The sequence below is a fragment of the Choloepus didactylus genome, chromosome 4, assembly GCF_015220235.1.
Source record: "Choloepus didactylus isolate mChoDid1 chromosome 4, mChoDid1.pri, whole genome shotgun sequence".
Taxonomy (NCBI): Eukaryota; Metazoa; Chordata; class Mammalia; order Pilosa; family Megalonychidae; genus Choloepus; species Choloepus didactylus.
Genome location: NC_051310.1, coordinates 30,094,793 through 30,117,275, shown reverse-complemented (window position 1 = coordinate 30,117,275; position 22,483 = coordinate 30,094,793). Strand labels below are relative to the sequence as shown.

General features: G+C 39.3%; 1 protein-coding gene across 15 annotated transcripts in view; it reads left to right on the top strand.

Annotated features, from left to right (window-relative positions):
• Window positions 1-22,483, top strand: part of NRXN3 (neurexin 3) — a 1,698,447-nt gene that overhangs the window by 1,482,585 nt on the left and 193,379 nt on the right. For all 15 annotated transcript variants that reach the window (XR_005216274.1, XR_005216275.1, XM_037832161.1 and 12 more), the window contains one exon: window positions 21,792-21,963. Coding sequence is in view for 13 of the 15 variants with exons in the window: in XM_037832161.1 (XP_037688089.1) it covers window positions 21,792-21,963 (172 nt within the window). In the remaining 2 variants the exon portion in view is untranslated. The remainder of the gene's footprint in view (window positions 1-21,791; window positions 21,964-22,483) is intronic.

The window sequence follows — 22,483 nt, the reverse complement described above, 5'->3', positions numbered from 1 at the left end:
AGATTATGCGTCTCTTTTTTATATGGAGTATCAGTGGGGTCTTTGCAAAGCCCTTCAAGCAAAGGAGTTCCCAAAGTATCTCCATATTTTTTAGCTGTGATAAACAGAACAAGTCATTAGGACCTGCTGGGAAATTGAATTCCCTGAAAAACAAAACAAACAAACAAACAAAATGCACTTCTTCAAAAGCTCAAGTTTGGCTTCAGTTCAAACATGGGGAGGTTTATAGTAACTTTGGTTCTATTTGACATGGTCCATCCATTCTTAAGAAACAAGGAAGAGTATGAAGTACTATTACACTGCAAAAGAAATAGGAATAATTCTGACCGCTGATTTCCTAAGAGCAAAACAGACTAATGGTTCCAATTACAAACACTCTTCTAAACTCATGACATTTCCAGAAGACACTACTAATTGGCTTTAAAGTAAGAGAGGTGGTTCTACTAGTGGCTCAAGGAAGCTAAGCAATCAGCTGAGTTTACTTTTATGATCAGTGGCTATTTAGAATGGGTTATAAAGTCAAAATTTTGGGCTTAGCAACTTTGAAGTCTTAAATTAGATGGCAAAGAAGTATGTAACAGCAGTTTCTTCTTCTAATATACATGGATTTAAAAAGTTGTATGAACATTTCTTTGAATTTGAATCACAGCTTCTGACTGTTAGTACCGATCACAAAAAGTTTTTGGCTCCTCTGCTCCTGAAGCTGGATGTATTAGTCAGTGATTGCCTGATAATGCTCCATAACAAGCCACACCAAAATTCAGTAGCTTACAACATCAAGTAAGTCTCATGTTCACAGGAATTTAGGATGACTGAAATTTGGCTTATTTTGTCTGGGCCCAAGGAGGTGGCACTGCTTTGGGCTGCAGGTCAGTCAGGATTGACTCCAGGCATGGATTAGATTCAGATCTGCTCCATGTATGTTTTTTCTGGGGCTCAGGCTGAGGGGCCATGTCTAGCCAGGGCTTATTCTTGTTATGATGCATGTCTGGAGCACAACATGGCAAACCAAACAATGGTAGCAGGATTAAAGCTTCTGCTTGTATCACATCCATTACTATTCCACTGGCCAAGCCATCATCATGACATAAGAAGATATTGTTCTCTCACAATAGGAGGACACTGCAACACTGCATGAAAATAAAAGATGTGATATGTAATACTATTTCTGATGAGTGAAGAATTGAGACTGATAATTAACACAGTCCTCACAGATGCATTTCGGTGGCTATTTGAGTTTTCCCAATGATGATGAACTTATGATTTTGCAAGGCAGCCTGCTTCATTCTAGGAAAATTCTGATGGTGAAAAAAATCTCATTTTCATTCAAATGTCTCTTTGTACATTCCTCCTGCTATGAACTCTATGCCCTGGAATGAAGGCATCCTCCTTCTTTCATGGGACTGATCTTCAGGTGACAGGTAGCACGTTTCTCCCCCAAAGTCTTTGCTTTTCTAGTTTCTGTAATCATTCCTCAGGTAACATGAAAGTATTTCCAGAAATCTCACCATTCAAGCCACATTATTATGAACATGTTAAAGCCTATGGATTACTTTGTTAAAGCAGAGTATTCATTAGAGTATAGAGTGTTCTGCACTTTGTGACTCTGGTGGGGCACAGCGAGACCATCCCTGCCTCCAGTAGTGATAACCTTCTCTTAATGCATCGACGTTTACACATTTTTATAGAAATCCTTCCTTGCTTCTAGAATTTATTGAGCTCCTGGTTAGTTAATACCTCCAACTCTTCTTCCTGAATTCCATTTTGACTGAGTGACCTCCATCCTACACTTACACCATTGTTTATTTTACCTAAATAATCTACATTCCAATTAAAATTTCATTGAATTTTACCCTCAGTTTTTCCAGTCTCACCATATCATTTTGAATTCTGACATTTGACCTGACATATATCTTTCCCATGTACATGTTACTTGTGGATTTGTTAACCATGACATCTTTTATTCAAGTCACTGGGACAGATATTGACCAAGTGCTGTTAAGGATGTAGTTCTGCAGCCAGCCCTTCAAGTTCTTGGTCATCTGATTATTGGGTCACCTGTAAATCCTTCAAATGTTCAAGCATTCTCCATTTTTCTCCATGGTGACCTCAAAGATACCACTAAACACCCTGCTTGATGTTTTGTTTTGATTTTTACACTGACCACACCATTCTAAGTTTTTCATTTTGTAAATGGAAGAAGATCAGATTAGTCTGGTTTGATTATTCTTGGTGATGCTATGCTAACTCATTGCCATCTCTTCTTATTTTCTAAAACTCAGAGGTCACAAAGTCAAATGCTCATAAAATCAGGCAGGCAATAAATATTTAGATCAGAAAATGAGTGTAAGGCTTTTTTGTGAATAGAAATATGCAGCCTTTGCCTAGATTTTTTTTTTTTTTTTTTTTTTTTAATAAAACAACACTATGCCAGGTGAACAAAATCCTTCTATGAGCCAATTTCACCTGCTGTTTTGTGATCCCTCTTCTAAATAGATTTTCTGGTCTGTAATCTGTGTGAACTCATATCCTTCCTCATTTTGAAAATGAGAACCATCTGGTACCTCTCCTGTCTTAGATTTGGAATGGACCAGGAAGGCCCCAGTTTGGTCCCAACTCAGGTAACAATTCTCCCCCACAAAGTCCTTAACAAATGTCTTATAGATTCTTTTTAATCACGGCGATCACACAATCACAGTGCAGCTGCTACTGTTCCTCCTTCCCTTCTGCATTGGAAGAAAAATTTTCTTGTACCTTTTCTACACTTAAGCTTACCTAGGTTAGCCTCTTGTATTTTGGGCTTTTTGGGGATCTCATGCTTTCTATTATCTCATCTCAATTTTATGTTATGTTTTCCCTCCTCTGCCTTTCTCTCATCTGCCCACAACATGCTCAAATATATGCAAAATATATGTGTTTGTGTGTGTGTGTGCATGTATTTACCATTTCACTTGATGGCTTTCCAATATATCCTGAAGGGAGTTATTTTCCTTACTACAACATTAAAAACATAACACGACTTTACCTCAACCTACGTAATTCTCCAACAAACCCTATTTCTCTTCAATGTCTATACTATGCTCTGGTTAAATTCATCTACTGATCAGACTTCATGTTCTTCTTACTCTTTGCTTTCATCTATGCTAGTCCCACTATTTAGAATGCTATTCCCTCAACCTGGTTTTCACTCCCTCCGATTGTTGAAATCTTAGATGTCCTTGATGGCCCAGCCCATGAGTCAGCTCTGTCAGGAAGCCTTCTCTGTTCTTCCTAGCCAAAACAACATTTCCACTGAAATCCTTTTGGGTTTTGTTTCTCTATCTTATTGCCTTTACCACTTCCTATTTTTTTCAATATCAATTTTGTCCATGTCTTATCTACTCAATTGTAAATTCATTGGAGTCTAATACTCTGTCTGATCCATCTTAATTTCTTTGGGGTATAACACAATTCTTTGCACATAGTATGTACTCAATAAATGTTAATTGATTGATGGAATAATCAAGTCTGAGATTCATTAAGAATGATTTAAATGTTTATTAAAATAATACCCAACTCCGTATATTTTGGGAAAATGACCTTTGAGATTTATACAAGCCTAAATCTTATCTTTATTTTTCATCTGGCATGTTATAGATACTGGACTAGGTTTCTTTCATAAATATTACATTTGCATTACTCCTTTTTGAACTCCATAAAAACTCTTGTTTGGCAAGCACTTTCTGCTTAGATAAAGAAACAGAGGCTAAAAAAGTTAAATAAAGGATTACCCATTTCAGAGCTGGAAAGCCAGACCTGCACTTGGAAGTCTCCTGGGAGAACAAGTTTTTTGGATGCATCTAATGGGGAGAACAGAGAACTGGATAAAAGGATGCCTGGGTCTATTTTTGGTTCTGCCTTTGACTCACAGAAAAGTTTGTCTTAGGCTTTTCCACTTGAAAAGCTAAGATTCACATACAACTGTGCAAAAGTGTGTGTCCCCTTACTTACCTCCCTCCAAGAGATTAATGAGATGATTTCTAAGGAACACTTTGATTTTCTCTGATAAAAGGAATAGATAAGCATGAAATGAAGCAATTCCTGCTTCCATTGAAGGTTTTAAAGAGAGTGAAAACAGCCTTTTAAAAATTATCAAAGTAAAAACCAGAGGAAGAAACAACTAGGTACATTTAAAATCAAGTCAATAATTATTGTAGAGTACCTAAAGATTTTCTGATATGTATATTGTGCAGTACACATTACCCGGCAATTTTATATATATTTTCCCAGTTGATCCTCATAACCACCCTATGAAGTACATAGGCTAAATAGTTTTATTACCATTTTTAAAAAAAGAAAACTAATACTCAGCAAGGCTAAGTGCTTGTTCAGTGTTACTTGACTCATATATGAAACAGATAAGACTTACACTAAAGTCTCCTGGATTCTGACTCCAAGTCCAGGGCTCTTGCATTTGCATGGTTTTGTTGACATGGTAGCATTCAGATTGGACTGTCCCTTCTGTATCATCCACATTCTGGCTGCTTTCAAGGTTGAGTTTGAATTCCACTTCCATTATAAAGCCCTCCCATACTACTGTAATGTAAAGCCAGTTCTCCTTCTTCCATATATGCTGTTTTCCTTAAATAAATCATAAAAAGATCTGTTAAGTCCGTGTGAAAATTCACATATCATGATAAAAGAAAATTTGCTGGAGGCCTTTTCACTGGGGTGGGTTCCCTATATCCTATTCTTCCTTGAGATATACCCCTGGAATTCAGCCCAATTTCCATTCTTCTTAGTAGTTGTCACAGTCGGGTCTATCACTGGCACTGAGCATCAATCAGCACAAGGAGTACTTGAAAGGTAGAAATTGTTGTGTTCATTTTGTATCGATGCCTAGCACAATATCTGGCACACAGTAGGTGCTCAATGCCTACTTATTGAATGAATAGCCAGTCCATTCAACAATTTTGGATGGAGCAGAAGGTTTGGAAAGCTTGCTGAGAATACTGGAAACAAAAGTTGGCATTCCATCATGGTAGATCTGGAATGCTAGGCTGAAGAGTTTGAAATTTACCCAGCCGGTAACAATAGAATTATTTAAGCCAAGAAACAGTTTTGCTGGATTTTCTACTTCTAATTTCAGATTTTGGTTTTGAATTCAGTAAATTCCAGGATTTTTTTTTTTCTCCTTGTGTTTTCAACTCCACAGGGACCTCCTCCCACCAGCGCCACTTTGCTGGAGACTTGTGATATGTAAGACAGGCAGTAAAAACCAAGTGAATCAAGGCAGCCTGTTAAGAGCACTGATTTCTATGATGTCTCAGTTTGTTAACTAAATTGCAGGTTGTACCGCTTGGCCAGAGGCAACTTATAGGCAGCTCTGCCTGAACATATAGCAGCACCACAATGACACGTGCACTTTAGTTCCATTAGGGGTATTGGTATCATTAAGTAAGGATAATGATTATATGCATCCCTTGGGGTTTGGGGCTGACAGCAAAATTGGGCTACGCTAAAGAGTCTTGGCTGGTGCACAGATGTAAGTGACTGCGAAACAGATCTCTGGGCTGCTCAGGGTGGAGGTGGAAGTTCACGACGTTAGGAAATTTCCATGGGCCTGCCGAAACTGTTACAAATTAGGACTGTAATTCCCTTTGTGTATAGACCATTTTTAACATTCCTTAAGCTAGTATTTTCTTCTGGCACCCAATGTCCAAAAAACAAAGGCTTCAGATCCATATTTCTATGACTTTCAGCAGTCATCAGAAACGGTTTAGCTATTAACTGGTTACTCAGAGGAAACTACTGTACTTCACCATCACCATAAGTGAACATTTCAAGAATCCCCAGTGTACCAACCCTCCAAGTAACAAATCATCTTAAGTGTAAGGGTTGACTCGCTATCTTCTCTTTAGGGTCAGTCCGTGATGGTAGAATTGTCTGCAGTGGGTTTATTTGAGTTTCTGGTACGTTAGAGAAGGGATGGTTCCCCCACATATTTCTATACCTCGATGAGAGAACTGCTGTTCCCTGAAAGGAAAATATTGGCATGACACTTCTCATGCCTTCTTTCCAGCCCTTTGTCTAGTTGCTGAGATTGCGTTAAGGGGCTGCACCAGTCTAGTACCCCCTTCCTGCCCCTCCCAAGATGTAGAGCTCTTCTCCCTGTGCTGGGGGGACCCATGCCGGTTATACTTCTGCAAAGAGAAATGGGGAAGGGCCTAGGACTAAATTTAGGACTAAGAAGTCTGATCTGTGACTGAGATCCAACTTTCATCCCCATCCCAGCCTGCCATCCTGCTCCATAATCAATAAAGTTTTCTGGTCCTTTAGCGTGTGTCTGTTTCTCAATTGGCTTGGAATTCAGAATGGAGAAGGGTATGATTTATAGGTCCACTTAAACCTCGACATGGTAGAGTAGCAATTCTGTTTCTCTAGCTCTTATAGTGCAATGAACATTCTTGATTTATTTGACAGGTGTGTTATATAACTAAAATATTTTTTTTTCAATATCACATTCTGTGCAAAATTAAGTGGAAATTCTAATGCAGTGGCCTACATTAAATTTTTCTTGATGGTTATAGCCATGCAGACATATGAACTCAGAGGACTAAAAGTGTGTCTGCATATAATTTATTATGCACCTTTCTGTACTGAATGGTCTCAGGTAACTTTCAAGTAATGCATTTTATTATCATTATCTTTGCCAACATTTATCAGTCCTATTGTTTATTGGCTAAGTGTATATTCCCTATTGATGTGCTTCTGAGTCAGACTGAAGGTACCTGCCACACATCAGAGGTGAGAAGGGAGTTTATTTTATTATTTAAATCCAGGCCTTCTTATGAGGCTGCCGAACAGTGATAAATTGTGTGGTAGAGCCACAGTCCATGGAAAGTGCATTAAAACCTTGAGCAGAGCCATCTCACTGAAGCAGCAGTTGGGTCATTACAATTTGGCAGGCACTTTAGATGTGTATGTGATTTTATGATCGAGTCTGTTTAATTCATCCCAACCCTTCAAAGGGGAAGGAAACTAAAATTCCTTCTTGCACCTTCTATTATGTGCTAGCAGCCTGCATACATTGTTTTACTCTCATAACAAGCTTTTGAGATACTATTTTCCATAGCTAATATTTTCTCATGTTGAAAATGTGAAAACTGAGGCTCAGAGAGGATAAATAATCTGGTTAAGGACACACAGTAAAAACAGAGTTAAGCTTCACAGTCAGGTCTCTCTTACTCAAAAGCCTATGTTTGTTATAGTGTATTAGGGATTTAAAACAGAAAAGTCTTCAAGGTCCAGGCAGATAATATAAATGATTAAAATGGAATGAGGTGTAAGGAAAACAATGTGCCTTCCTTCATTTTTTTTGAAACCCATGGCCCTTTCAGTCTATCATTCGTTGAGGTTCAGAGAGGTTGCTGGATTTAATGTGCACAAAGTATTTCCCTTTCCTCTCCACTAACTATACATAGACTATCAGGGAAGGCATGATGATAAATGGTAACCAACACTCAGTTTCAGTGTCTGATAGACGATAGGGAGTGGTGCGGACTGTGTTCAGTTGGAGAACTTGCACTTCTTCCCCAATCAGTTCTGACCTGTCATAGCAATACAGAAATGTTAGACTTGGTATTGCTAAATCTTCCCATTTTCCAAAGAACTTAGAAAGCCTGCTATTCATGTGAGATATTCTGATTTTTTTAATGCTGACAACTAATTCACATTAAACAACAACAAAAACTACTTTGCAGCACTCCCCCTCAAAACATAAAATAAAACACATCTGACAGCCTCATCCAGACCATAGGTTCTGAATTTGTTTCTTCTGAATTATACATTGCAGCTAATACATATTTAGTGGAGAAAAACCAATTAACAACCATAGGTCAAACCCAAACTAGTTTTTATTATTCTACTAAGAATGGTGTCCCCTAGATTCAGTACTGTTTGTGTTCTGTACCTCTCCATGGTATGTTCAGGCCTTCTTGTCCCCCTCTGCCCATCCACCAGAGTGGAGATGGAGAACTCCTTGTCATGGATACTAAGGTTTCTGAAGCCCTGAGCACTTGTTTCTGTGCCCTCCTGGGATCAACTTGTTTGTCCGGTGGGCAGAGTTGGCAAGGCTCAGCGGCTGTCATCCTTCTGCAATTGAATCAGAAAAGCGTCATGCTGTCTATTCTTGTAGCTAGCTTTCTAAAATGTTTGCCTCCAGGTATTTGCCTGCTGAAAGTTTATTGAAGTCAGTAAAAAGTAGGGTGGCAAGAAATATATCAATGTTTCAGGGTTTGGGGTATGTATTCTTTTGGATAAGGCTTGGTGGTCAGGTTTAGTCGCGCTTATCTAATCCCTTGTCTATGTTCCTATTAGTTCTTTTCCTCCTCTATGTTTTCACTTTTCTTCTGACCTCAGTTCACTCCCTTCAGAGACTCACAACCATCACTCAGCATGAATATAGCTTTTTAGCAATAGCAGGATAACTGCTACCTGGTGAAACTTGGATGCTCTAGCATCACTTAAATGATGTCTACCCTGACGGCTTCCAACCACCTGGGCAAGGGTCATTTGTCCCTGAGATGCTATAAGGAAAGCCCAAACTATCACATTTCAGAACAGCTAAAGCCTTTCTCTGGCTGGTGGGGAGATATCTGCAGCATGACACAGTTGGGAAATAAAGGATTTGGTTTATAATTATTTTGAAGCTACAATTTTGGGATCCCATATATGCAATTGTGCCATTGGCAAGAAAACATTTTCTTGGGGCTGTGGGGAAGGTTCTTTGGACAGGAGAGAAAATAATCTCTAATATTAGCATGTGTGTGAAACTTAAAAATACTTTTCCTGTGTTTGTATATGTTGAGCCTAGAGAGTCTACCTTAACATTCAGTTTTCAGTCTCTGCAAAATTAGGAAAATTTTAGAAAGCAAACCAGTTGCTTCATGTTATAAATATTTATTGTAAGAATTTCTTATTTTTCCCTTCCATAGACTGAATTTCATTTTCATTCCAACAGCTTCAACCTTCTAGAGTTCTCCTATCTTTCCTTACCTCTCCATTTGAACCTACCTAAATATGTCTTCTTACATTCATACTCATATCTAACCCCACTTTTTTTTTCTTCTTTTGACCTGTCTCTTCCCGTCTAAGGCAGCATTTTATGTCCTGAAGGGCATGTAACTTACTGCCTCCAATAACTTGGGCAATTTGTCAAAGATGACTTTGGACATATATTTGAAAATTTTATATTAAAATGTTATTTATTTCTTGTATATAATTTAGGGAACTATGTGCTTGTTTCACATTTGCCTATTGTCTCTAACTCTTTTATAATGATATATATATATTTTTTGGTGCTCCATATTTTTCAAATTGCTGTCGCAAACCTCTCTTTTTTAACCTCATTGTCACCTAGCAAGTTAAATAATATCATCCCTGTCTTACAGATGAGGGAACTATGCCCAGAGTATTTTTTATTTGCCCCAAGACCCTCATTAAGTGAGTAACTAGCACTTCTGTTCAAGTCTTCTGATGCCAAGGCTACTGCCCATTACACTATTTCAGAGTTGAATTTAAGTTCTTGGGACACATCAATGCCAGATATGTATTTTTCTATCTTCTGGTGTACCTAACAAGTGCCCGAGGCAGAGTATGTAATTAATAAACCCTTGACTGCAGCATTTCTATAATGTGACTCTGACTTATGTAACACTGATTTGGAGAAATAAAAGTATTGCCTAAAAATTAACTGTCTTAGTTTGCCCTAGCTGCTATAACAAATAGCATAGACTGGTTGGCTTAAATAACAGAAAGTTATTGTCTCAAATCTTTGGAGGCTCCAAGTCCAACATCAGGATATCAGAAGGCCTCACTCTCTCTGCCGTCTGAAGCCTTCTGGGTGTTGGCTTGCTGGCAATTCATAACTCAGTATCTGCCTCCATCACACGGCAATCTGTCTTCTTCTGTCTCTTCCTCGTTCCTACTACCACTGAGTCCAATTCCCTCTGTTTGCCAGGTCTCCTGTCATATTGCATTTAGGCTCACACTGATTCAGTTTGGCCTCATCTTAATAACACCTTCAAAGATCCTATTTGCAAATGGGTTCACAGCCACAGGACCAGGGGTTTAAGGCTTGAGCTTGCCTTTGTGGGAACATGATTCATTTCATAACAATAGCTATGTATAAAAATCCTCAAGTTTGCAATACTAGTGCAAGTTCAAATAGGATGGTGACTTCAGTACAGCCCACTCAGAGGTGGCCCTAAAAGACCATGGTGAAGGGTGGAACTTTGATCACGACACTAACCAACAGCCACTGTACTGAAAAAGTAAAGGAGAAAGCAGGAAAATGAAAATGAGTGTCTCAGGAAGTCTGGCATCTTGGATATTTCAAAGGTTAAAATTGTGTTTGATGGGAGCCAAAAGGTTCAAGGAATGGTAATGGGATGGAGCAATGTTCCACCTCTAGGATGGCAATTTGAATCTAGTCCAACTAAAGAAGCAGGGTAGGTGAAGACTTTGGTAATGGAACACTGAGCCTCTCCCCTCCAGGCCTGCAGAGTGAATTCTCCTTGGGTCAAATATGCTCACCGGCAATTATCCTGAGGCCTACTCAGTAAACTACGTGGAATAAATTTATAGCCATTGTCCTCTGAGATATGGCCATGCTCTACACTTTCAATAACACTCTCCCAAAGCAAAACAGTTGCAAAAACTATAGAAGCCACAAATGAACTATGGACGAAGATTTTTCACCGTATCCTGTAGTTCTGCCTTACAGATGAAGGCTAAGATGCTTTTCATCATAGTGTCAGGTGCTCAACTGAACATTCATTGCGCCCCCTCCGTCGAGAAAGACATAAAAAGTGAAAATGTATTTTCTGCCATCATAGTGCTTGTGGTCTGTCTGTGGAAAAGAATAGTGTCATTTTAAAAAAAAATGAAATGAAATCAACACAAACAATGGTTTTTATTGTTGAATAGAGATGAGAAAGAGTTTGCAGGATGACCAAAGGATAGATGCGGTTAATCAAAGATAGCTCTGGGAGGACATGGGTATAGAATTGTTTTCAGTTTTGTACACCTATGCTCACGGACTAGGAAAAAGCTGAACACTCTGGCAGAGAGGAGTGTCTTCTCCAGATAGGAAAGCATTCCACATCCAGCTCTGAGCTAGGCTGGGCTTAGAAATTCTCTTTTGTCTTTGGGTCATTCCTGGATTAGTGATTCCTAAAGATCAGTTCCATTTCCTACAGTGCTTACTGACTCTAGAGCATCCTAATTTTTTCTTTCTTCTCTCTGGAAACCATGGTTCCATCTAATCCAGAACTGTGATAGCCTCACGTTCCTGGAAGGCCCACTAAAGAAGAGGAGACCCAGGGTTCCACCGACCATTCTGGGCTGCCAAGGGGCTGGATTAGAACTGGACTACAGATGCCTTGTGATGGACGCAAAGGGAACTAGATTCTCCCCTAACTATCATCAACTTTACTTAAAAAGAGAGGAGTGAGTCAGAGTAATTAGATTTTGTTCAAACACACACATACACTCTTAAATGGGCACGCAGCCCCACACAACTCCTCATATCTCTAGCACTGTGTTCCGTATCCCTTTGGCTGTAATTATTTGGCCTCTTTATGTTAAGGAACAAAATTGTAGAGCACCCACAAAGAAAAGAGAGAGTGTTTGTGTCATTTAAATTCTGTAAAGCAAATGCCTCTGCATATTGTGTATGGCTTCTATTAAGCTCCATGGATGATTTGTGCACCTTAGTCTATGGCTGGCTCCCAGAGGGATGACATTGCAGCCATAACATAGGGGAGTGGTGACCTGCTGGTTTCTCATGGGCATTTCCTCCATTTGGCTGAAACTTCTTTGCTTTACAAATTGATAGTGATACTAAATTTAAATAAATTGAACTGAATAAATGTGTTCCATAATTATTCTATTGAAAGATCACATAGCCTTGAAATTATTTTCAATGCTGGAGTGGTGGGTACCTTTTCAAGGGCATGAGTCAGCTCTCTGGTACATATTTCTAATTCTCCAGTGGGTCACATTTACCTTCTCAACTGGAGTTCAGGGAATGTTATTTTCTTTTCATGCTTCTGCAAGGGTGGCCTGATTACTCTCCCCTCCAGAGGCTTTGATGCATCATGGAGGCCAGCAGGCCTGACTTCCCCCAATGTGCTGCAGCTGTTTAATTTCACTTTTTCTCCTATGTTGCTTTTATTATGGTGGTTAGGGGCAAGTCAGAATCAACCCTTTGTTGTATTAGAAGTGCTGATATGATCCAAGAGAGAATGTTACAGTGGTGATAGTTGACAAAGAGGAGGGCTGTAAAATATCACCTGGATGAAATACCTAGCTGCAACACTATCTGCAGGGCACACACCAGAGTCCCTGTGTGCAGACAGACACTGTTGATATATTAGAGTCTGCTGGTCATTTTGTTTACGATAACTAGGAAAGGAAAAATGAGCCCTTATTTCAGTGTGTTCATCTCAAGATGATGACACTTAGATTCCCCTTGCAGGTAAACCAAGAGAGCTCAGTTAATCATCATTTATCACCCAAATGACTCAAATGTCTTGCAGATGCATTAGAGCCCTGGAGACTGAGATATTCATTGGGCTGCAATGCTGTTCTCTTCTTTCATTCCACCTAATATAGTAAACTGAAGTCTTGACATTGAGAGTGATATGTGCTGGTTTTGAGATTTCCAAGCCTTTACCATGTAATGATTCACTCCCGCAGAACTAGATACCTTTCCAGAAGGAAATGTCCAATAGTTAAAATATTATAACATTATAACAATATCATTATTACAACTTCATTCCATCTCCTCCATTACCAGGCTATTCCTTGCTCCTTTCACCTTTTACCAGAAGCCTCTAATTTATTTACCCACATCCACACCTAGCCACCTTCAAACATATTATGTTGAGTTGATTTTAGGATGTAAAGCACCTTTGGCAGATCCCAGAGAGATTAGTTCATGCCTAATTGGGTGAATTTTTATATATTTTGTCTTAACTATTTCTAGGTAATAGTAGAATGAGCAGGAATGGGATCCACATTTGACCACCTGCCCTTATGTTTGAGTTATTCTGACCACTTGAACATAAATCATTGGTCAAAAATGGCATAATCATGGCTAGCCTTGAATTACACAAAGTTTTATGATAGTGGTCAGCAAATTTTTCTGCAAAAGGCCAGATAGTAAATATTTAAGGCTTGCAGACTACATGATCTCAATTGCAACTGCTCAACTCTGCTGTCATAGTACAAAAACAACCATAGTCAATAGGTAAATAATAAGCAGGCTGTGTTCCAATAAAACTTTATTTACAAAACCAGGCAATAGCCAGATTTGGCATACCAGTGTAGTTTGCTGATCTCAGCTCCGGGCAAATCTGGCACTTCAAACTTCTACATACCCATTCCCCAAAGGCATCATAATGTATATCTTATTTTCTGTACTGAAGCTCTCAGTTTTGAAATGCGTGCTCTTATTTTTAAATTTTTTTTTCAGCTAGAAAATGGGACAGACTTTAGACTAGGAGTTGATCTGTAGGGATGGCTGAAGAATGCCTGGAGTTATTAAACCAGGAATTCATGGTTGAAGTTTATTTTTCATCTGGGTCCATTCACCCTGAAGCTGTAATATTAACACAGTCTGTCACTTGGAAGATTGGTAAATAGTAAAGCCTTCCGTAGAATCACTAAAGGTTACCTTGCAGTCTCAGAAATGGGACTTAAAGGGTTACTGACTGTTTGCTTGTCTCTTCTCCACAGAGAGATGTTTGCTCATCCCTGGCCTGGGCCATCTAGTTCTAACAGAGGGAGTTTCTCTTTGGCAGCCCACTCAGAACTGACCATGTATTTTCATAGGAGACTTTCTAAAATTACCTGGTCTATAGTGGAGGGTCAGGCGACAAAGATAGAGTTGTGATTTCCAGCTAATGTCATTATTCTAGGAGAAAAGTACTGGGAGACTTTCTTAGGGATAAGCAGCATTATAGTCATTGGGAAGGGGATTATCAAGACCAAACAGGAAAAAATGGCATAGGGCATACATTTGTATTTTAAGCCTACTCTAGCTAATCATGTGACCTTGCATTTCAAAGTTTACATCTGTAAAATGAGCATTTGCCCAACCAATAGAGTAAGGGTCGAGTTCAGAGAGACTATCCAAATGTGCTTTCACTGCTCACTTTGTACTCTGGGGGCTAGACCACAATTCTAGACCAATTATGTAAACATTTGCAGGTGTGTGTGTGTGTGTGCACATGCATGTGTGTTGTGTGAAGGTATACATACTGCAAAGAAGGTTTTCTGTAGGGAATAAATTAGATCATACCTGTAAATGTATGTAATATGCCCTAGGTGCCTTATGCTTGTTTGTTGATGACTTGTTTGTTTATGACTTCCTAGTGTAGGATTTCTCAACAGTGACACTGTTGATATTTGGGTCCAGATAATTCTTTATTGTAGGAGACTGTCCTGTGTATTGATGTATATTTAGCAGCATCCGTGACCTATACCCACTAGATGCCAGTAGCACCACTCCTCCACAACTCTGACAACCAAAAATATTTTCAGATATTGACAAATGTCCCCTGGGGACAAAACCAACCCTGGTTGAGAAACACTGCTCTAGTGAAACCAAGACATTAAAGAAAGGCAGTGGACTCCAGGCTTTAGGGACATCTGAATCACCTGAGGGCTTGTCGAAATACAGACTGAAGGCCCCCACCTAATAGTTTCTGATTCAAAGTGGGGTTAGCTTTAAAATGTTCCATGTCTTACAAGTTCCCAGGTGATACCGATACTACTGGTTCAAGGATTACACTTTGCAAGGGTGCAGGGAAAACATAAGATATTCTGGAAGATTTCTAGATGATTTAAAATGTGTTTCCTGGTTTCAAGGACTCTAATTTATTACTGTGAGCACAGGGTTTAAGGTCTCTTTTTGAAGGCTGCTAGGTGGTTCCTCACAGCTGTGGTAAGGATTTTGGGGAAAAAGCAAGGCATTTATGGGAGATGTTCAGTCTGTGCCAGATTGCAGTCAGCACTGCCCTGCCAGCTGTCCCCTGAATCCTGCCAGGAGACTGCTACAGGTCTTGGCACAATACTGGGGTTTCTATAGGAAGGAACTTTAATTTTTGCTTTGTAGTCTAATTTAACTACCCAACAGGCTGGTGTGATATTTTGGGGTCTGTCGATGAAAAGTGGATGTTCAGGGTGGATTTGAAGGACATGATGACTCAGGCTGCCAGTTTGTGGCTGGCGTTGATTAGAACTGGGGCTCTGACTTGTGTCTTCTTTACTTGCACGAGCTGTTTTGTCCTTCCTTGTGTCCCCCTTTCAGGTCAGAGTTCCTGTTGTCCTAAGCTGTCACCCCTGCTCTTTATTTTTTCCTTTGCTTGGAGTTAGAGATAGGGCGCTCTTGACTTATCTCTGTAGGCTTTTAGGATTTCAGACTGTGGATTGACCTCCCGCAACCAGACATCAGTGAAACACCAGGTGAAACACACCTGCAGTCGGCGGGGAGAGATGGATGTAACTTTGCTGAGTGGGTTCAAAGGTCATTGAGGCTTGTGCAGGTTAAAGCAAATAGAATTCATTTTCAAGCCATTTAATGTGAATTTTCTAGAGACGATCTATAGATTCTGGAGTTGATGGTGGAGAATGTGAGTCAGTCATTCGCAACAGCACCCTGTAGAAAATGTGCAAATGCCTCTGATCAATCATCATCTGTAATAAAGTTTCTCACCCTGTCATCCCCACCAAGGTCCTCACTATTATACTATTACCACCTTCTTGGCCCCCACAATTAGCATCATTGTTGCATCGCTCTCTGTAGAGCACTTCAGAATTTGCAAAGATGTTATTAATATCTCTTTGCAGGTACCGTTTAAAGCAGGTATTATATTTGTTGTTGGCATCTTTGTTATTGGCTATTCTCATTTATTTATACGGATAGCATGAAGCTCAGATATTTATGGGGCCTGCTCAAGATCACATGGCCAAAAACCTTGCAGAATGTAGATGGGGCCGGGGATTTCTGATTGTAAATCTATATGACTTCTAGACAATTTCTTTTCCTCTGTCCTTCCTGCCAAAACTGTGCCGAATGTCCCTGGGGAAGGGCACTGGTCAATGTTATGGGGCCACAATGAAAGCCCAGACCATCTCCAAGCTCCGCAGCTGGGGTTTTATCAGTTTGGGTGATTCTTGATGGGATCCTTTCGAGTTTAGACTTCTTAAGTGTCAGACCTGGTCTCTTACATCTCTTGAATTCCTTAGCAGCACATGATTCTGCACACAGAAAGTGCATGTTGAGTGCTTATTAACTAACAGTTGACCTCCATTTGCAACAAGGAAACCATAACATTGAAAGAATGAACAAGAGATCTTCCTCAAAAGGCAATTAATAGAAACAAAAACTGTCTACTGAATGCAGTGTTTTATCCTAGAGATCCTCACTAAAATCTTCCCAGAGCCAAAATTATCTAATGAATCAAGTAAAGTTGCACCTCCTTTTTTTTCTATTTTACAGATTACATATTTAAAGCATAAGAACATGTATCTTGCCTGAGACTTATTGCAAAAAATATCTGCATTTATATGACCAATTATGTATTTTATCCTAGACTTTTCAAGTCCTGCTTAGCTTCCCATGGTATTAAAAGTGACTTTTTTTCTATCACAACTACACATTCCAATTCATTCATTCACTTACTTATCCATTAATTTAACAAGCATTTACTGAGTACCTATTAGGATCTTGCATTTGAGATAAAATCAAGCAGGTTAGACAGACATAAAGTATATAATATGTAATGTATATCCATGTTATGAAAATAACTCAATTGCAACATATAATGCATGAGACTAAAACATAATATGTTTGGAAATCCATTGGTTTTAGAATCACAGACCTGGATTCTAATCTTAAATATGCCTTTTATTAGTTGTGTCAATTCACAATTATGTGAGTCTCCATTTTTTTAATCCATAATATCTGTAGATTAATTGTAAAGATTCAAAAATGATTTCATTTAAAAGTATTTACTGAACCCCTACTCTGTCCATCAAGGTAATCTGGCTTATGCTGCACTAACAAATAGCCTCAAATATTCAGTGGTATAAAGCAACCAAGCTTTATTTTTTACTCACATTACATGTCCACTTCAAGTTGTCACTCTCATTCAAAAGTCTGGGCTGACTACGCAGCCATGACCAGGAATTTTATGGGTGCAGTGGTCGAGAGTAAAAGAGAGAATCCTCTTGACAGGAAATCAAACCTGCAAAATGCATAGCTCAGAAGGGACATCCAATTTATTGATCAAAAGTGGTCTCATGGCCCAACCCACTGCAAGGGGACACAGAAATAATTCTATCTTACCATGAGCTTAGAAAGGGGGAGAACTAGAAAATTTTCATAACCGTGCCAATGATTGCTTCACTTCTACCCAGACTTTGCAATGGGTGGGGAAGACTTTGCATGTCTGGGCTACAGAGGCATCTTATAAATGTTGTTTTCCTTGTGTTACTGCCTAGCACTGAACGAACAAATTCTGTGGGAAGCCTCACAGTTAAGATATTTAGAACTGCTTCCATTGCACATCTCCCTGGTTTACATTTGAAAGTTCCAGTTCTGTTTCTGTCAACTGCAATTTTCTAAAGTAGCGGATGGTACATTCTTCCTCCCCCTGGGGCACCTGGAATGAATGAAGAGTTCGCCTTCAGGGGGGTCTTTATTTCTGAGATTTGTTTTCTGGCCCCTGTGCATTTCTGCTCCTGAAGTCTGACCTTGGTATGGGTAGCACCTCTCAGGTCACCTCCACAGCAATAACTATAATGTGGCTGATTGAGGATCAGAAAGCTGGAGCTGGACTAATTTGAGGAAACAGGTGAGCTCATAAATAGCCATTATTGATGAAAAATGGCTTACTGGCTATTCAAAGACAGCTGTTTTCTCCTCTGTTCAGTTTTTTTCCCCTGAATGCACTTGAGGATTCTTCAGTAATGTCTTCTGATTTACCACTTGTCTTTGTTTTTAATATCAAGGAGGAACATAGATTGAAGCAATTGCCTTGGTAGCAACTTTAGTGGTGATGGGTGTGGAGTTACTGAAATTTATGGCCATGCTGTTTTTGCAGCTACACCTTTCTTGTCTTGGAGGGGCTTGTAAAAGACACTAAAGAATGTGGAGAGATAGCAACTACCAATTGTGACAGGAAATCAAAGCTGCAAATGTTTTATTTTTTTTAATCGTTCTGTTTGCTAAAATTTACGTTTATTTTCACAATGTAGCTTGACGACAGGGTTCCCCAACCCTGTCCTTAGCTCATGCCTTTGCTTTTAACTGCACGGATGAGGGAAAATAAAGGGGGAAAAAATGACTGACATTTATTGAGTTCCAAAGGTATGCAAGTATGCACAGCCATGGCCAGATGCTTCACACACGTTTTTCTATAAAATTCATATCAAGTTTTAGAGGCGGCGATTATCCTCCCCCAACCTCCACCCATCCCATTGTTTAAATCCGTGATTGAGAAGAGAAATCAAAGTTGAGTAACCTGCCCAAGGTCATGAAGTTTTAGGACCCAGAGATGATATTTGAACCAGTCATGCTAAAATTCATATTTATTCCATTGAACTAATTAACTTTTCTAATAATCACAGAACATTATATACAGTCAAATGATTAGATGGTTCCTTTTCCTGATTTCATTTATCCTTTTACTTGTACAGCATTTTATTAATTTTAAAGTGCTGTTGTATTAGTCATCTCATCTTATTTTACCTTTCGAGCAACCCTGTGAAGTATGTAAAGCTGGTGTCCACATCAAGAAATGGGTTCAGAGAAGTTAAGTAACTTGCCCAAAGTCAGTCAGAGCTGACTCCAAAGTCGATGCATTTCTCTCTTACATCTTCTCTTCTCTGGACACATAAACTAGCACAGTTTATTTTTATGGCAGCTGAGCATGATAGATTCAAGCCTTGGCAACTATATGGGCACTTGCCACAAGGCTTCCGTCACTTATAATGAAGGGAAACAAAGCAGTTAGGCACAGATGATAATGCCACTGTGGTCCCATGTCAAATGACAAAGTGGTTGCAGTAATGAAATCTTATTATTGCGAGTAAAGAGACCACATCTGAGGTCTAGCACAGCTGCAGTCACCACTATGGGAAAGAAAATGAAACATCTGCGTGAGGGTCTCCACTGCCATTGGCAGTGTGCTAGCAAGATTGAAGATCTCTTTGTAGCAGTGATTACAATGCCAAATGTGTGGCACCTAAGATAAGGAACAAATATTTATTCTGGCAGAGATTAAATCTTTTCTTTTCCTGAATCTATTATGGATCGTGCAGAAAATCTGCCCAAGACTGTATCTTGCTTATCAGCCAACTCACTGAACCAGAACTCTACTTTGCCATGGTTGTTGCTGAAAAACTGCAGAATGCTGGCATATAGGTCTTCTCTCTCCCCACTGAAATTATTCTCTATCCATGATTAATCAGTGACTCAAAAATGAATTGAATCACCAGCAGTCCTTTCCATGCATTCAGGATTCATATGGTGGTTTCTCATTGAAGGGCTGTGGTTCAATAAGCAGCCCACCGTTGTGGGGTGGACAGGGGAGTAATAGTGTCTGCAGTCATGTATTCTTAACTCCTCCACTCCTTACATTCTGCTAAACAGGTTATCACAGCCTTGCTTATTTAGGCATGAGGGTGATTAGGTAAACACACACACACATGCACGCACATACAAGCATACACATCCTTAGAAATGAAGGCCAACTCTGTAAGTAAGAGAAAGAAGAAAAGTCATGTCATTTCTGAGTTCCCTTCAAATCAAGGAAAAAATAATATGGACATAGTATTGTTAATTGTGGGCATGAAAGTGCAAAAGGAACCTGTAATCTGTTTCATTTATCCATGAATCTTGTTATAATACTCGGCACTTGATGTATTACTGGGGATGTTAGAGATGAAAAAATAATAACTGAGAACATAACAGTCACAGGCAACAGAGATTTAAGAAAGCGTGAGTCTGGCTGGCACCATTATGGAAGCATCTACTTCACTTTTCCCAGAGAATAGAACATAGAAATGGCAGACATCAATTTATTTTACACACTATGCCATCACAGCCCAAAGGAAGCAGTGGTGTCTATCCTGTATCTTAGCATTTCTGGATGGGGACAACATACCTTGTTGATTAGTCTATATCCCTTCCTTATAAGGGAAAGGCTCCTGAGAACTGGTTTATTCTTTTATTGGGCACAATATGTATGCACACAAAAAGGGATAATTGACAAGTTGACAAAATCCTGCCTTTTGGAAAAATAAGTGAAATGCACCAAACTATATGGAAACAAGTGCCTAAAAACACCTGATCAGAAGTCTTTTTTTTTTTTTAACTTTAAGCACAAAGTAGGTGCTTAATAAATATTTGTGTATTGAATGAATGAATGAATAAATACTGAATCTGAGATTCCATGAAATCTTTCCTGGATTTTAGTTTATATGGATTCTGGATTTTTTCTCCTTGCTCTTCTTTACATCTTCCCCCTCCTCCTTTTTCTTCTCCTTCTACTTCTTTTTGAATAAGGAAATAGAGGATAACTGATGCTATGTGAAGAGTATTGCAACTTAATCTTACAGAACATCAGAATTATAACTAAATTTTATTATCCTTTAATGCCCAGCCTATTGCTTAGCTGATAAGTCAGACAACTAAATAAATGGAGGAAGATGTTTCCTTTCTCTCTGTGCCCACCTCTCCCAATACCCTTCATTGCTGTGATGCCTTTCCAAGAAGTTGGAGGAGGCTGATTATATCTGATCAGCAAGGTTAATTTCATTCTATGTCTTATAATGAATACTAATTTCAACTCTTAGCAGTAACCAATTATTAGAGAAGAGATTTATTAATATCATTATTTACGCTTCAGAGCTTCCTAGCATTGCCCAGGAGATGGGTGATATCACCACCTCCACCTTCACCGCCACCACTGCCATCATCATAATCATTATCTTCATTGCCGTAGCATTACCATTCTGGAATTCATTGTGTTGTTTTCCTTTCCCACAAGTCTTTTGAAGCCATAGAGGTTCTCTTCTGCAGTGTAACACAAGGATACATCTCTCTTTGGATTAACCTTAGGAGTAGGGAAAAAGTGTGGGAAGGGTGACAGCCATCTGATTCTGAAAATTCCAGCTCAGTTTCAGTGGCCCATGCTCAAGATGCCTGTTCTTTGTGGCTTAGATCTGCAGGAAATATCAACATGAGTTGGTGTATAATGCTGGTCCCCTGTCATTGGCTCCCAGCCATACTGAACCCCTTCTGTTGGCCTTGATTACGCCAAAATAATGTAGGCAGTCTCCTATTTCCTTTTTAATTCTGAATCTGAATTGTGAAAAGGTCTAGGGTCCAGTGTCCTATTGCTTCTACTAGAAAACAGGCATAATTTGCTGGCAGAAATGAATCTTGCAGTGCCACTGCACAGCAGTTAGCTTCTATGGTTCCACCTTGATGTCCACTGAGGGCAGTCACCTGATGTAACCTGTGCAGTGCCTGAAGGAACAATTTGAGTAGCTTGAGGCCATTGGTTTTATGTTTAAGATGAAAGCCCATAGAGAAATGTAGGAAACTATTATTAATTTTATGCCAACAGCTTCCTCTGGGCATTGAGAAGTTTATTTCTAGTTGGGGAATCAACTTTAAAGAGAGAGAACATTTCATTGGTGATAACCATGCCTTTTGTATTTCTTTACTTCAGGAACAGGGGAAAATTGGAGTTGTCTTCAATATTGGCACAGTTGACATCTCCATAAAAGAGGAGAGAACCCCTGTCAATGATGGCAAATACCACGTGGTGCGTTTCACCAGGAATGGAGGCAATGCCACACTTCAGGTGGACAACTGGCCAGTGAATGAGCATTATCCCACAGGTATGTTTTATTTTCAATGATTGTACTCTCACTCTTCCATTCTCACTTCCAAATGGTGATTTTCTCATGACTGCCATCAAATCATAAACACTAAATAGTAAGCACTCAATCATGGTATTTTTGTATGAGAAATAAATTATTTCTCTTGAACTTGGTCCACTTTAGGGAACTTCTGGAGACTCACTGACCAAGCACTTAATACTATTGTTCAAGTGATTAATGCTGCCTGACTGGTTCATAGAAAAGACTATTGTTGTGGGTCTTCGAGGTCAATGAAAAATGATGAGCCATGGAGGGAACGGGCACTATCATGAATAATCACCAGATAATCAGTTGGAGATCAAGATCTGGTGGTGCCATTTAGTAAGGTGTGGTTGAAGACACAGATGACTAGAGATGGCAGAGAGACTGGGAAAGGGTTTTCACTTTAATTGATGAACCTCAAGCCAGAGTAGCAATGAGAGAAAAACTAAGGGTGGAATTGCACTCATTTGGCTGGCTTTGCCAATTTATTTCTCTC